The sequence below is a fragment of the Thalia democratica genome, chromosome 9 (genome assembly GCF_965202585.1).
Source record: "Thalia democratica chromosome 9, ktThaDemo2.hap1.1, whole genome shotgun sequence".
NCBI classification, from domain to species: Eukaryota; Metazoa; Chordata; class Thaliacea; order Salpida; family Salpidae; genus Thalia; species Thalia democratica.
The window spans coordinates 31,780,524-31,796,857 of NC_139173.1; the positions used below are offsets into that span (position 1 = coordinate 31,780,524).

Below are 16,334 nucleotides of genomic sequence, written 5' to 3' on the forward strand. Positions count from 1 at the left end.
TTTCAAAAAATAAGAATCAAGAAATGCCTAAATTTTGAGTTTTCAAACAATTTATTTGCAATGAAAAAGTTTTGAAAGCCATGATTAGGACCTCTACCTCACCAAGCCATTAAGCATGTCAAAGCAAAATGGTATAAAATAAATTTTAATGTAAATATTTTTATTTAGTTTAATCAGATATATTATAGAGATATTTATGCAATATTTATGGTTTAAATTTGGCCTTACTTCAAGCTATTTTACAATTAAATATTAGGGGCGAAAGAAAATATCTTTAATGAAGAAACTAATTTTTTTTATAACTTTTTTTTTATGTGTAGGTCATGGGTTTTGATCTTGCAATTTTCAACTCAGAGAGTTTTAAAAGCAGTCATTAGGACCCTATGTTATCAGTCCACATCTTTTTTAATTTATAGCTACTTTTTTCACTTGCCAAATAGAACGGGAAAAATGCTTAAGTCGCTACACAAAAAGTTTTCTTTATTATAACTATGTGGCTTCCAAGTTTCAACAGAGTGATATGTGGCAACTTCATGAACATTTATATGTGCTGTTTCTACTAAATGAAGTGAGAAGCAATCACTTAAAAACTTATTTCTTTGATCAAATGATATTTGGGATTTACCTACACCAAAACCAATCACGAGTGTGAAGTTAGCTTGGTAACGTTTTTCAAGAATTTTTCAAAAAATGTTCAAACTTTAGACCCAACTATTTTCCTTATCTTAATAGCTAAGTAAAAACTTTTTTTTTTTATTTTAGAGAACGGTCGTTTTTCTTTAATTAAAAAAAAAATCTATTGGATTGGGTTTGACTTTTAGTGTGGGGCCTCTTAGAAATCATAATCTAGTATAGTTTACAAATCACATAAACAAATCCGATAAATAAGTGGCTAGAACAGGGACAGAGGTCAGTCTCAGAAACCTTTTATATATCGCAGGCAAATTTATTTTAAAAGATTGTTTGCAGGCCGCATTATTTTAAAATAGTTGGAGTAACCGACAAAATCGATCATTTTAACTAAAGATTTAATAAAATAAGCGACAACAAATAAAAGTAGTAAGTACTTTTTACAAGTTAAGAGCTTATCGTAACTTAGTACTATTTTATAATTTAATACATCAAGCTAGTTAGAGACAAATATTTCTTTAAATCTCAGATAACAAAGCTTTATATAAATAAATGTTGTTTTTTAGCTCAAGTTAATTCAAACAAATACAAAGTGAAATATTTTTAAAAAGAAATTTTACTTTTTCAGTTTAGTAATAGCATTATCATTGAAATAAAATAGATAAATTTTACATCAAAGTTTTTGTATTTTCATTTATTAACCCATTTTTATTAATTGTGTGGTAAAGACCTTCACATCTTCTGAATAATTCTTACTATTAAAATACTTATTATTTATAAAGAAAGGAGGATGCACGGAGCACCATTCTTGAAAATTACAGCCAATTAAAATCCGACTACGCGGGAGAGGTTGGAATCAGAATAAAATCCCCAACTACGAAACTGTTCAAGCTGGATGTCAGCATGCTTTTTGAGCTCGATCATCTTCCAAGCTGTTTGGTCGTTCACAAGATTGATATCACTTACCAGGATATGAACATGGTTTGTATTTTGTTCTATTAGTGATTGTTTTTATCGTATCATACATTTATTGTTAAATTCAAAAAAGTTTATATTAATTCTTATTATTGTTACTATATTTCTTAATTGAAACAAGATTATATAGCAGAAAAGTATAAGTTTTATGAGCTTTTTAAGCTAATATTTCCTTTAACAAAATTTGTTTAGCAGTGTTGTCACTAATCAAGACTTTTTAAAACTTTGTAAATTCTAAGGATTCTAATATGATAATAGTTTGTAATTAATTGGCTTAAAATATCCTATCTTAAAAACTATGTTTTGACTTCTGATTATTTAAATTTACCTCATATAGTTTTTATTTCTTCTTTAGTACAAAAGCTATTTAATTACAACTATTTTGTTAGCTAGTTTTAAACACTTTATTTTGTGAAACAATTTTTTTTTTAAGTTTTCAAAATAAGTTGTAAAGTACTCAAGTGGTATCAGTAGCTATAAGCTTTTTTTAGTCAATTGTCTATACATTCTATACTTTTAAAATCAGTAAAACTTTATTAATTCTAGGGTTTAGAGGTTTATAGTTCAAAATTAAAAGAATATAAGTTGGTTGAAATTTTTGTATTCAGATTAATAAAAAGACTTCACTAAAAAAATTAATTGTGTTTAAATAGTTCACCTTTTTTAATTTATTTAACTGTTTTTAATGTTTTGTATATACTTCTTTTTTTGGTAGTAAAACTTTAAAAATTTTACAGAGTAAAAAATCAAACTTTTTCTATAGTGTAAATCTTAAACAAAGTAGTAATGCAGATGTAAGTAATCTTATTACTTAAAGAATCAAAATTTGATACACAGATTATTAATTTAGCTTACCTAAAACAAGTAAAAATGTTTGTTTATATGTATTTATTTATGTTATCTTCAGGGTTATCACAGACAACGAAGGTTTGAAGCGACAATCGCTGCAAGGCAAGAGCTTCGGCTTCAGCGGAAAGCAGATAATCCACCCGAGCCAGATTGAAACGGTGCAACGCGCTTTCATGCCCTCTAGTGACCAAGTTAAATGGGCCAATCAGCTGCTTGCTGCGTACGAAGTGTCCAATAATAAGGTTGGTTTGTATAAGTACTAAACTTGTTTTTATGTTTATTAGTATTATTATTACCAAGTTTATTTGCTAGTTCTTCTTAGGTGCAATAAAGGTTTTTACACTACGTTTTCTACGTAAACTTAATATTTGTAAGATGTTTTAGTGTGAGTTTATTAAACGTAGCCAACTAAAACTACTTCAATTCAAAGAACTTAAAAGCTGCAACTAATACTGTTTTGCAAAATCTTTTTTATAAGCGTCAGAGTTTTTTATCATAAGCAATTTTCTAAATATGCTTGAGTTGAATTTTATTTTTAAATAATTTCTTTCAAAATACAATTTTGTAAAGCAAAGAAAAGGAAACTTTTTATTATTAAAAATGTATTAGTTTTAAGCTTTTTTTTTGTAATTTATATGGTCCTTCAAAAAACTTATTATGTGAATATTATTATAAGTGGTGTTGTTTACTAACTATCTAAAATTTTAAATTATTTTTTATCTACCAAAAACTGTAAACAAAATTTTATAAATTTTTTTAAACAGGGCGTCTTTTATTTTAGGGGACAAATGATAGACATGCCTACTTTTTAACGAGCAAAAAACATCAAAGAATTGTTTAAAAACTGAAGGTATATTACAAGTTGTAGTATATTATATGTTTACATTGCTCATTTAATTCTTGTTCTAGTTGTTGTAAAAAAAATAACAATTTTAATAGAATGTTTAGATGATATAAATTGTGTAGTTTTAAGAAAATACTTGCCTTAAGGTTAAAGTATAAATAGTTAATGTTTTTTTTTTGTTTTTATAAAAGATCTTAAAAGAAAATATGATTTTATCTACAGATAGAATAGGTAAAAAAATATTTCACAAAAACTTAACTACTATAATCTTTTTACATAACATCGATTTTTAGAACTGTCTTAAATATGTGTCATTTTAAAAGAAAAACTTATTTTTATCTGTTTAAGCTAAACACATACGTTTTAAAACTTGATTTGAATTTGTTAATTTATTAGAAAGTCCTGTTTATAGGGCTGCTACTCACTTAGAATACTCAGAATAACTTAAACTCGTTTGAAACTTTTGAAAGAATTCAGGCTGACTCAAGCTTGTATAGTTTTTTTTGCAAAACTAAAACTCTACTGTTTATACTTTTCAATTATCTCCGGCTAGTATATTTGACTTGAAGTCTTAGTTTTATAGATACATATTATTTTAATATACATGTTTTTTTTGGTAACTCAGTTTATTAACAGTAGTTGTATTTTGAGTTTTTGGATAACATTTTTTTATTTTATAGTTTTAAATTAAACTCAGGCTGGCTCAGCTAGTTTGATATAATTCAAACTAGGTTTTTATCACTCAAGCTTGCACCCTGTATTTATGTCAATTTTTTGTATTTTCATTAAAGGTTAGGTTTTCTGAATATCTATCATCAACGAAATGCTGTTACATCAATCACATGTTAATGACTGTATTAGCAATAATATAAGTTATTTACAAGTAAAACATTTTGAACAATTAATATATATATATATATATCTATGTATATTAAAAAAGTTTAATTGCAATGTTTATTTTTTTTTACAGAGACTGAAATTTACTTTAATCAAAATAAAAAAAACAAGAATGTTTAGTTTAGAACAGGGTTTCCCAAATTGAGCCAAGTAACGAGCAGTAAAGGTGCTACAGGGGGAGCTGCGAGACCATAATTTGAAACTTACACTAAATGTTGTGGAGGTGATGATGTAGAGCAAAATAAAAAGTCTTAGGCGTTTTTTTTTAGAAATCTTATTGGAGTGTGCCATAGTTTTCAAAATTTCTCTAAAGTTGGCCTTTTGAAAAAAAAAATTGGGAAACCCTTGTTAACAATATAAAACAAAGCTGTTTTTATGTAAAGTAGTTTATATTTAAATTATGAAATAATAGTATCGAGTGAAAACTTTTAAAACTAATAAAAAGTATAGAATAGCTTTAAATTTGATTTATTCTAGAAAATATAACAAATGAATTTCTAAAAGTAATTTTAATTAGCTGAAATTGGCTTTTTAGTTGAAAACGTATATTTTAGTATTAAAGATTTTTTTTACAATCTTTATGCCTTCAAATCTATTAGTTTTAATATAAATATGATAGTTTACTTAAACCCAATTTACTTAAATGCTTTCAATTTATTGAAATAAAAATCTACTTTTAAGCTTAGATTTCCATAACACAAATGCAAAAGAAAATTGCCCGTTAATTATAAATTACCTTTTGCCCACTGAGATATTAAAATCGTTCTTTTGAGTCCTTAAAAAAATCGTGAAACCAATCTATATAAACCTTTTTGCTATAATTAAAAAAACTAAGTAAAGTCGTTTAATTAATTTTTAATTACATGTAGTTTAGTATATAAAATTAGTAAAATTTGTAACATAACAACAAAGGTAAAATTTTATCAGTAAAGTCAGTGTAGTATATTAGTCTGACACATTATAAATCGAAAACTTTTTCTTTTGATACGTTTACTCCACGAGACGTTGAAATGTATTTAAGTGTTGTGCAACTCGATAGCTGGAAGGCTTTCCGTACACCAGGTCCTTAGACCAATTATTTTGAGCGCTTTTTTTGTTGTTCGAAAAATAATACAATAAACTAGTTTCTTACTAAAATTTTAATTTAACAAACTTGAAGTTATTGAATTTAGCGCTGGCTTTTGCAGTTTAATAAGTTAAGTAGTTAAAAAAATATATAGGTTTGGTTTTTAAAGAACGTTTTAATTTTTTATACTATAACTTGTTATTTTTCAAAGTTTGTTTAGAAATAGATTGTTAAGGAAGTTTGCATATTATTATTTCCAGTTAAGATTTTAATATCTTAACTCTCAATATTGATAAAAAAGTTGTACTCTACATTACAGATATTTCAAAATACTGTATTTCAAAAAATGCAACAGTATACTGTACACAAATATATTTCAGCAACAAATGTACCACTTAAAATATTTTTATTAGAGATTTATTGTTTTGTAAAAGAGTTTTCAGCAACGTTTTTTTGAAGCATTTTTCGTTTTAGTTTAATATGCTTACATATTCTTTATGCTTTGTTTTTACAGTTGTTAAACTCCAGTTTATGAAAACATAAAAATGCTAATTGTCAAGCTTGACTTTTAAATGTTTTTTTAAGTTGTTTTATATAGAAATTGTATTAATTTTAAATTTAGGTAATTAGTTTTGACTTAATTCTTTATTTACTTATAATGCTGCTAATTCGGTTTAGTATTAATTAAAGTTAAAGAATTCAATACAGTTATTATTAATTTTATTGAAGTTGATATTTATGTTTAACATAACAACAAATTTTCAAAGTACTCTTTCTTAAAGAAAGAAACATATGTTTCTGCTATCACACTTTAACGGAGCTACCCATAAAATACAAATAATATATATTCTAGTGAACTTGCTTCGCTAGGATCTCTATTAGCATAAGATTTGCTTTAAACTTTGAATACTTATTTATGTTAAAATATGCATGAAAAAAAACTAAAATGATTAAGTAATTTTGTAAGCTTAAATTTTTTAAAATGATATAATTTAGTTCAATTTTTTCTTTGCTTTGGTTTAAAGTTGTTTAACTTTAAGTTTAAAGCTGTTTAAATATAAGAAACATAAAGCTATATATACAAGCTGATATTTTCTTCAAAAAGTGCATACCTTATATCAAATACTTAAATTGTAGTTTTTAGAGAACTTTTGAAGATTTTGCATCAGTTTTACAATACCAAAGATTATTCAAATAATTTATATTTATTTTTTGAGAATTTTAAAATGCATAACTAAAGGAAAGTGCAAAACTAAACGATTGCGTAGATTTGCAAAAGGTGACTGTACTGTACTCATCTATTGTTTACAATTTTATTTATTTATTAAACTACCGTGCAAAGCTTTTGAAAAGTTTATGTAGACACTGGCTGAAATTATCTTATCGCTTGAGAGTTATTACTAACAAGATATCTCAAAAGTTGTATGATTAAGTTAAAAATTGAACATTTGTCAATAAAAAAGTAATTTTCTATTTAATCATGAAGACTTTTTTTTATTTAACTCTTTAAAAACTTTTAATTTGTTTTGACAGTACTTAATTTAGCATTTTAAACAAAAGTAAAGATTATCAGACCCGATTTAACATTAATTTACAAAATTATATAAAGTTTAGCTCTAAAATACGGTAGCTTTTACATTGAAAAAAGTTATAACGTCAAAAAGTAAGAGGTATACAAAAATTTCAAATTTTTTTTTTACTAAGTCTATGAACAAACTTTTTTTGTATTTACAAAGTTCATATAAAACTTTAAAATAAAACGATTACAGTTAAGAAAATAAAACAAATAGAGAATCTTTAAAAAAGTAATTTTTGGTTATGAACTACTTGGTATATAAAGCCAAAAGTTATTAACTGTCTGTTCTACATCTTGTTTACAATAACAATACAGTCCAATGATCATAATAAGTAAAAAACTTATTGAAAATATTTTACCCTAAACTTTTGTAAACATTTGATTTTTCATTGATGATGTTACTTTCTCATATTTCACTTCCTCATTTTGTAATAGTATTGAAATGTAAAAAAAAAGTGCTTCTTTCAAAAAAGCTACTTTAAAACTGTTTTAAAGTGTAAAATCAGTGTTTTTTTACATAATAACTAAAGAATTAAGCTTTATACATTTATTTCGTTATGATGTCACAAGTTAGTAAGAGTTGTTTTATACTATAATAATTAAGTCACTATATGTAAAGTTTTTTTGGCCTGCTTTTTTGTCATTTAAAAGTTTTTAAGTTATTTTTTCTTTTATTTTTTCTACGAAGTTTTAAAGTTTAACATTAAGTGTTCAATTTTCATCAATTAAATGCAGTGTTTATATAAATTTAGTTTAATTTTAAGTAATTATCTGTGAACAAGCTTTTTATTTTTATATATACTTTATATTAAAAACTTAGATAGTACTTTATTAGTAGTTGAAAGGATTTTGATGCATTTAGAAAATGCACTTACTACTTAGTTCTATTTTGAAACTAGCTATAATTAACAAAGATACTATGAAATAAAGTATAAATCTTTCAAAAAATAAGGAAATATGATATTATATCTCAAACATTTTCTTGCTTTAAAACTAAAAAGAACAAGTAAAATAAGTATTTCAAATTTGTTTACATCAAAATGACTATTTTATAAGTGTCTTCTTAAAACATACTCGTTATATCTTTCATATTTAAACAGTTTAAAAGTTTATTTTTAACTGTTTTTTAATTATCACAGTAACAATTAAAGTTATTGTAGAAAAGTTTTAAAAGAAAGTTTTTTTTTACTGTTTCGATTTTGTATACTTGTTGTAGATAAATTTAGTTGCAAATTTCGTTTAAAGTCCAAAACATTTCTCAACTTATTTGGTAAGAAAAATTACTTTTCAATCAAAACAAATATATTAAACGAAGTTTTGTTTATATGTTTTTAAATTTTTAGTACTAAAAATAAGTTATTTTTGTTTTAAACTTTTAGTTAAAGTTTACGTATTTTTAAACAACAAAACAAGACCATTCAAAAAGCACAGATTACGATCAAATATCTGACTAAATAGCGGCAGTTGTAGTTTTTACTTTTCATAATGGACCCTAAATATCTAGTGTAAGGTTTGAGGATCCCATAAATTGTACTTAAAACCTTTTTACACCTCAGAATATATAATGTAAGTTTTTAAACTTCTATTTGCGGGTCAAGTTTGCATTTTTGCGGGCTAATGATCTAGTGTTTACAGAATATTTAGAAATCTTCTGTGGACAGCTTTTAAAAAGATTAGGGAGATACTGTCTAAAACTACTTTTTAAACGCTTAAGAATTATTGCTTACAATACATTCATCCTACAAAATGAACAATAAATTTTATAATGAAATATTTGTCATAAAAACGATTTTTTTTAATCATCAATAATTTGTGAGTTTAATTCTTTGAAAATTTTTAAAATATTTAATAGTACTACATTTTAGAACTTAAAATAAAACTAAAAATTATTATTAAAAATTTATAAAACTACAATTATTACTAAATTTAATCAGATTCAGTAAAACTTTACAAGAGATTATCAAAAAAAAATTAGTTTGAAATTACAAAAATAAATTTTAATATCGTAACTGCTTTAACATTTAACCAAACAATAGCTTGAAAATATAAGGATCGCAAGACACATTTTTTAACACTTAAGTGAGAGGTAAATTAAAGTTTCGCTAAACTTGTTTACCATAATTTTTTAGTAAAATTGTAAAGATTTACTTTTACCTTGAAATTAATAAAGGCCTTTAAATATTATAGTTATAAAAGAAAAAAACACTCTAGAAAAAATACTTTTTTGGTTATGAATTACACAAAGTTTCAGGAATTGTAATTTCAACGTCAAAAGTAACAAAAAAAACTCTTTCTTTTTTTTTTCTTCAAAAGCGACACATTTAAAAAAAAGGATTAAATTTAAAAAACCAATTAAAAATACTTTACTCTCAACGTTTATCAACAATCTTTTTTTTTTGATGATATCACTTTTTCATATGCCTTCCTCATCATATTAAAATGTTCAAGTTGTGAAAAAACGTGTTTTGCTAAGAAAAGCTATTTCAAACTGTTTTTAAAGTTTACTGCCAGTGTTTATTAAGTATTAAAACTATAGAAGTAAATTTTGTGTATGTACTTCATTATGATGTCACAAGTTAGTAAGAGTTTTGTTTTACTACGATAATTTAAACATTTAACGCAAAGTTTTTCTGACCTACTTTTATATCAATAGTTTTCATGTAGTTTTCTTTTTTATTCTTCTTAGTTTTAAGGTTTAAAAAAAGTGTTCAATTTTCATCAGCTAAATGCAGTATTTGTATAAATGTATTTTAATTTAAACTAGTTATCTGTGAACAAGCTTTTCATTTTTACATATACTTTATGTTAAAAAACTTAGATAGTACTTTATCAGTAATTGAAATGATTTTGTTTAATTAGTTTTATTTCGAAACTAACTATAATTAACATGGATATTATTAAATAAAGCATAATTATTTTTAGAATAAGTAAAGATAATATTCCATCTAAAGCATTTTCATAATCTTAAACTAAAAAAAGCAATTAAAAAAGTATTTTGAATTTGTTTACAGCAAAAGGACTAATTTATAATTGTCTTCTTAAAATATACTTGTTATATCTTATATATTTAAAAAGTTTCAAAGTTTACTTTTCAATTATTTTTTTAATTATCACAGAAATAATCAAATTTATTGTAATAAAGTTTTAAGTACTTTTAACAGATTTTTTTTTATTACAGTTTTAATTTTGTTTACTTGTTGTAGATAGATTTACTTGCGAATTTCGTTTAAAATCCAAAACATTTTTGAACTTATTTGTTCAGAAATAATAACTTTTTAGTCAAATTAAATTTGTTAAACGAAATATTATTTATATTTCTTTAACTTCTAATACTAAAAATAAGTTATTTATGTTTCAAACTTTTTATTTCAGTTTAAACCAACGAAACTAGATCATTCAAAAAGCATATATTACGATCAAATATCTAACTAAAGTTAGATTGCCACAACGAATTTCACGCTCTGAAAAGTTTCGAAGCTTTGCTGATTATTTCCCTAAAAACGCGTATGTTTATAGCTGTATAATTTTGTAACTTTAGAGCTCCTGGTTAGCAAACGAGAGAATTAAAAAAAAAAACGATTAATGATGTTCAACGGAGCGTGGCAAAATTTTCAACGAGGTCGCTTTTGTTAGTATTGATCAACAATGCTACGACACTAGTTTGAGATTAGAATACTTTGTTGATACATTGTTTTAAAATTTTGACGTAAAGTTTTTGTTTTTTAAACAGAGACATTATTAAAGTTTATTTACTTTGTTAGAAAACATGATAGTTAGAAAAATACATTTTTCCTACTTGCGGACAAAGTACAACTTTTTTAAGATGTACGACTCAAATTTTACTTTGGTAAGTTTTCGTTTAGTAAAATGTATTTTTTTCATTTTATGTCTAATTAAAACTAGTTTTAACTATTTGTTACTTATTTGGTACAGACAGTAAATTACCTTCAAAAGTAGAATTGTTTTGACACGCTAAATTTATTTTTTGTTATTTAACTACAAACTAGTCAAAAAAAATTGAATAAATAGTTTTTAAAATACTAATATACTTTTCTAACCAGTTAAGATAGCTCCGATTTTTTTTCAATTCATTTTTTTTTTTTTTTTGTTTTCGACTTTTCTCAATCATTTGTATTTAGATTCTTTTAACATTTTGCTGTTAAGTAGACTTCTTTTATTACACAATAAAATCAAACACTTAAGGTATTATTTTTACTCGTTTTAATTTATAGCTATACATAAAGTAATGATTTTATGTAAAATTTTGTCCTAAGTTTTGTAGATATTAATACAACACTTTAGAATTAAGCTTACTTAGTTGTTTTCAGTTTAATGTAAAATCAATTTCTTATTAGAAAAAAGCAATTTATGCATTGGAAATTTTTTTAAAAGTTATAGTATAAAATTTAAATAACTTTGAATTATTTTTTTATCATAATTGTGTACAGTTATATCCAAATAATTCTAACTAATTTTCTTGCTCAAATTGAAACTGCTTAAAATAGTTTGTAGTTTTCTAAATACATTTATTACTTTAACTTTAATTCTAAAATTAAAACCGACCTACAATATGTAATAAATAGTATGAAAAAATATATTTAAAAGGAAATAGTAAAAGAATTCAAACAGTCAAACTTTATATGCTGAGACTTTTTTAATGTTTTTATAGACATATTAAGATATAACAACAATTTTTCAAGTACTTTGTTAAAATTAAAACTAATTAGGTTAATAATACTACAGTTATTATAAGTATTAAAGTGTAATTAAAAAATATATTACCGACTATTTAAGTATCTAAAACCATAAGGTTGACTAAAAATACTTAGGTTTAAATAAGTTTATTGATAAAAATAATTGAATTTTTTTTTTAAGTACCAATACTGAATAAACTTTTAAAGTAAACATTAGTAAAATCTATTTAAACTCCAGCCAGAATTATTTTTATAAAAAAGTTGTACAATAAAGGAAATTATTTTTTAAAGAAATGCATTTAAGTTACCAAAAAAATCAGAATTACTCGCAAACTCTTCATATTAAACAGTGTACATTTGCAAGTCTAAAACTGAAAGTTTAAATAAATATTTGAAAATTATTAAAACTTTTGCAGGCAAAGAACCTCCACAACAGCCCGCCGAAAAAACCGAAGAAGAATCAGAAACCGGGGAAGAAATTATCTTACTGGTGGACAAAGGCGTTCGAATCGAGAGTCTACGGAGCCGTCTTCCTCGGGATCGCATCTTGGCTCATCGATAGTTCGATCAACAGAAAGAACAAGAAACGAAAGCTAGAGTTGCTAATCATAAATGACAAAGTATGTTGCAATACTCTGTTGAAAAATAGTGCTTTTGTATTGTTATCATAAATGATTGGAGCATTAAAGTATTTAAAATTCAAATGAATTATTTCAAACTAGTTTACTACTGTCGTTAAATTTAATTGTAACAAGAGGTTGTAATAATTGTTGCCAGTAGTCTAGTTGTAAAGTTATTAAATTTCACAACAAATATTAATTTATAAAAGTTATTTACATAAAAAAAGTATTAAAATTGATTCCGAAAAAACTACTAACAACTATAGCACTGTTTTAAAAAACAACTTTAAGCTAAAAGTAGGTTATTTTTATTTTAAAACAAGTTGATTAGTTTTACTTTTTTTTTTTGCAAATTCCACTGTTTTTGTTTTATATGTCTTCATTAATCAAAAAATAATACTTAGGGTAAAAATAAAATCACCAAGTTTTAACAAACCTTTTGTTTTAATATTTATAAGTGTTAATTTATTTTTTATAACCTATAAAAATGCTGAAAGAAGAAAAAATAGTATGCAAAGTGCTTAAACATTCTTTATAGTTTTTAAACCTCTTTTAAAACCTTTTTTAAATTTAAAACTATTTAGCAACAAAAAAGGTACTGATATTTAACAAAAAATGTTTGATGAATACTTTGGTTAATCAAAAGAATATCTTTGATATGTAAGCATTTCAGTTTTAGTTATATTTTATAAGTCAGTACAATTATGTAAAAATGTTTATATATTTATAAATAAATTTCAGCTAAAAAACCTGTATGGTCCTTTATACGGAAATCGCTTGGTCAGAATTACTGCTTTTAAAGCAGCTATTGGTGATAGTATAGATGTTGAAGATTATTTGAAACAAGCAGAAGTAAAAAAAGATGCTGAAAAGATCAAAAATTGGCGGAACTACGTAATAAAAGTTTTATTGCCCCTTGATCAAAAGGTAAATCATTTTAATATGTGAGTATTTAATATCTTTAGTTGTTAATTATAACGTTGTTTTTTTTTTACTTTACAGCATAATTTTTCTTAATACTTAGTTTTTTAACAAACACATTAATGCTTAGATTTTTTGATGAATGTAATATTTTTAAAAGTTGTTTACACATAGAATGGTTACCATTGATTTTACAACTTTTGCAACTTTCTTAAAGTTTTTTTCTTACTTCTTTAAAACTGAAGTTCATTTTTTGACAGCTTAAATCTATTATATTATTTATTTTATGCTGTAATTAAAACTAAATTGAAAAATTTAACAACTACCAAACGTTCATAAAACCGGTTAGAAACTAGACATTTTATTTGTTAAAAACGTAATTAAACAGCACTGATTTATAAATTCAAAATTATTAAAGCATAACGTCATGTAATTTTTGTTTGACAACTGAAACTTTTTTTTTTACTTGTTTTTAAACAAAATGTTCAAAACTTGCAACTATTTTTATAACTAAAGCCTTTTTTTAATGAACTCTATCGTTATTATTTAAAACGACAAAGCATTTTACAACATCTTATTTTTAGTTGTACTGTTTTGTTCACTATTTTGACATAAATTTATTCTTTATTAATATCAATTTAAAGAAAAGCTAACTCCTTTCTTAGCTAAACTAAATTAGAGTAAAGAAAAAGTTTTAAAATTTTGAACTTTTTCATAAAAAAGTAATACAGAAATCTACAAATTAAACGTTTTATCCAAATTAAGTTTTTATGAATAGAAATGCAGTTATTAAGCATGCAAGTTTCATTTGCTCAGGCGTTTTCTAATCCAAGGTTAATTAAAATACTTTAATATTCGGTTCAAAACTTTTTGTGACTTTTGACAACTCATTATGTTTATACAGTTATTGTAGCTTTAGATCAATGATTTTTTTCATAAGCTTGTTTATGTTTCTTTTTTCAACAGTTTATTTTATTTACAAAATATTTATTTTTTAATATAATATCTTATATTCTAAATTTATTTTATAGTGAAACTTTATCTTACAACTACTTATGCTGTAAATTTTTTTGTCGTCTTTTTAAGTCATAATAAAATTCCATCATGTTCAAAGTTTAGCATTTTTTAAACAGTGTTTATGTTTGTAGTTCATAACTTGTATTCTACAGTATGAGTATTTTTTCAAGATAGTAATCAAATACCATGTTTATATAAGCTTACTTAAAATTAGCTTACATTATTTATACTATAACATCAGTTTTTAATTACTTATGTTTTGTGTAAACAAAAAATTATATGTTTTTGTTCTAACAAAAAAGTAATACATTTGTGTAATTTTAACATATTTAAAAGGATAAGCATAGTAATTTAAGAAAAACTTTTAAACATAAAATTAATACAGGCTGAAGAACTAATTTTAAATCAAGCACATTTAGTAGCAAATAACGGTAAATTTCCAGAAGAATTTGAAAACTTCCTGGAAGCTTTTTCACATTTCAAGTTCATCATTCAAGTAAGATATAGTTAACTTCAGCTTTTAAATGACTATAGTAATATAAATATTGTAACTAAGTCTAAAACTCTACTTTTAAAGTTTAAAACTAAGGTAGTTTTTTTCTTAAATCTTCTGTAAAAAGTTTAAATTTTTTACTTCATTAAACACTTAAATTAGATATAAATTACATCTTAACTTAGCATTAGATGACAACTGAAAAATATAACAAAAATTTAATTGACACAGCTTAACACAGTAAAAAATTACGTTAAATAATAACTAAAAAATGTTTTTTTTAGTATACTGTAAACATAACAAGTTATAACTTTTAGGTTTACTGAGTTATACTTTTTAATATAACTATATTAAATTAAATTAAGATTTACTGAACTCTTGTACAATGTTTAATAAAATTGAATTTTTACATATTTTGGAACTTCAAATTTTCGTTTATAAAGAATATTAATTAACATAATACTTTGGTGACATTTAATAAACTAAGCTTACAACAACAAAAAAGTAGAGGTTGAAACTTTAGCTAACTGATAATAACAAAAATCAAGTAGCGTTTTCTAAAGATTAAAACATACTTCTCAAAGAAAAACTAAACTTTCTAAAATCCTTTAAACAAAATTCACTGACATAGTTTAACACTTCATAATATTAACTTTCATTTTGTACAACAACGGTTTTTACACATTTTATGAACAGTTTCTTTAAACTATATTTTCGTTAACAGCTGGACTTTTGCTTACTGTTTTGTTAATGTTTTATAACTCTGTTTTACTTACACTAAATAATATTATCAGAGCTGGAAAACGCCCGACGGTGAATGGGAAAAGACAAGTGAGTTTAGCGAGGACGACTACCTGGTGAAGTCGAACATCTCAAGCTGCGACGAGGAAATGTTCAACCACGTCAAAACGAGGTACAACAAGCTGTTGATGAGGCAGCAAATTTTATCGCTAGATGGCAGTGACGATCGGCAAGATACCAGGCTGACAGAGAAACTGTACAAAGTTTTTAAGTTTTAGCGAAACTTGCTTTCAATTAGACAATGATTTAGACTTTTTTTTTAGTATTGCAAACACAAATGAACTTTTTTTTTGCTTAAGTGTGAGGCCTAATACTCATAATATCCTCAAGTTGGATATGTTTTTCAAAAGCAAACAAAAATTTTGGGTTGAAAGCTTTTAAGTATTCAAAAAATTCTGTCAACTTTTATACTCACAGCTTTTTTCTTTAAACTAATGAGCTGATCCTTACTTACTACGTTAAGGTCTCAATGTGCAAATAACAATTTTGTAAATGATTAGTTTTGTAAATCATTGATACTAAATAATTTTAAAATGCTTTGCAAATAAAACTAGCTTAATGAGAAGTTTTTTTGTTAAAGACCTTGTCATATATTTGCAAATAACTTTTCTTTTTATTAAATGTGCAATTAAACAAGTTTACTATATTCATTTATATCATATATTTAGTTTTTGTATGTTTTTTTCAGTTTTAATAATTCTTTTTTAACTAAAATTTCTTAGTTTTAAACTGTAATATTTGTATATAAATTTAGTAAACTTATAATCTATAAAGTGAATAAAATTTAAATCATAGTGATTTAAATTAATCATAATTATATAACAAACTGTTTTAATTATTCTGTAAAAGCTTTGTTAAAAAAAATACTTATAAAAATATGATTAAGTTAAACTTGGTTTTACGAATAAAAGATTACTTATGTACTTTATAAAACAACTAAAACATTTTTAA

The 16,334-nt window shown here is 24.0% G+C and overlaps 2 protein-coding genes across 3 annotated transcripts; both read left to right on the plus strand.

Moving 5' to 3' along the window:
* The first annotated feature begins 563 nt into the window (after positions 1 to 563).
* On the plus strand, positions 564 to 3,266 carry LOC145845200 (citramalyl-CoA lyase, mitochondrial-like). Its single transcript, XM_082952622.1, has 4 exons — positions 564 to 568; positions 1,413 to 1,615; positions 2,524 to 2,696; positions 3,219 to 3,266. Exons 1-4 carry the CDS (start codon positions 564 to 566, stop codon positions 3,264 to 3,266), a joined length of 429 nt encoding a protein of 142 aa, XP_082808748.1.
* A 4,113-nt stretch (positions 3,267 to 7,379) lies between these two features.
* On the plus strand, positions 7,380 to 15,853 carry LOC145844455 (uncharacterized). 2 transcript variants are annotated; one of them, XM_082951858.1, is made up of 5 exons: positions 7,380 to 7,406; positions 11,948 to 12,151; positions 12,893 to 13,078; positions 14,475 to 14,585; positions 15,377 to 15,853. In XM_082951858.1, exons 1-5 carry the CDS (start codon positions 7,395 to 7,397, stop codon positions 15,599 to 15,601), a joined length of 738 nt encoding a protein of 245 aa, XP_082807984.1. In that variant the 5' UTR covers positions 7,380 to 7,394; the 3' UTR covers positions 15,602 to 15,853. The 2 variants fall into 2 exon arrangements, with proteins under 2 accessions (XP_082807984.1, XP_082807983.1); XM_082951857.1 differs by lacking the exon at positions 7,380 to 7,406 and adding an exon at positions 10,513 to 10,684.
* Positions 15,854 to 16,334: the final 481 nt, after the last annotated feature.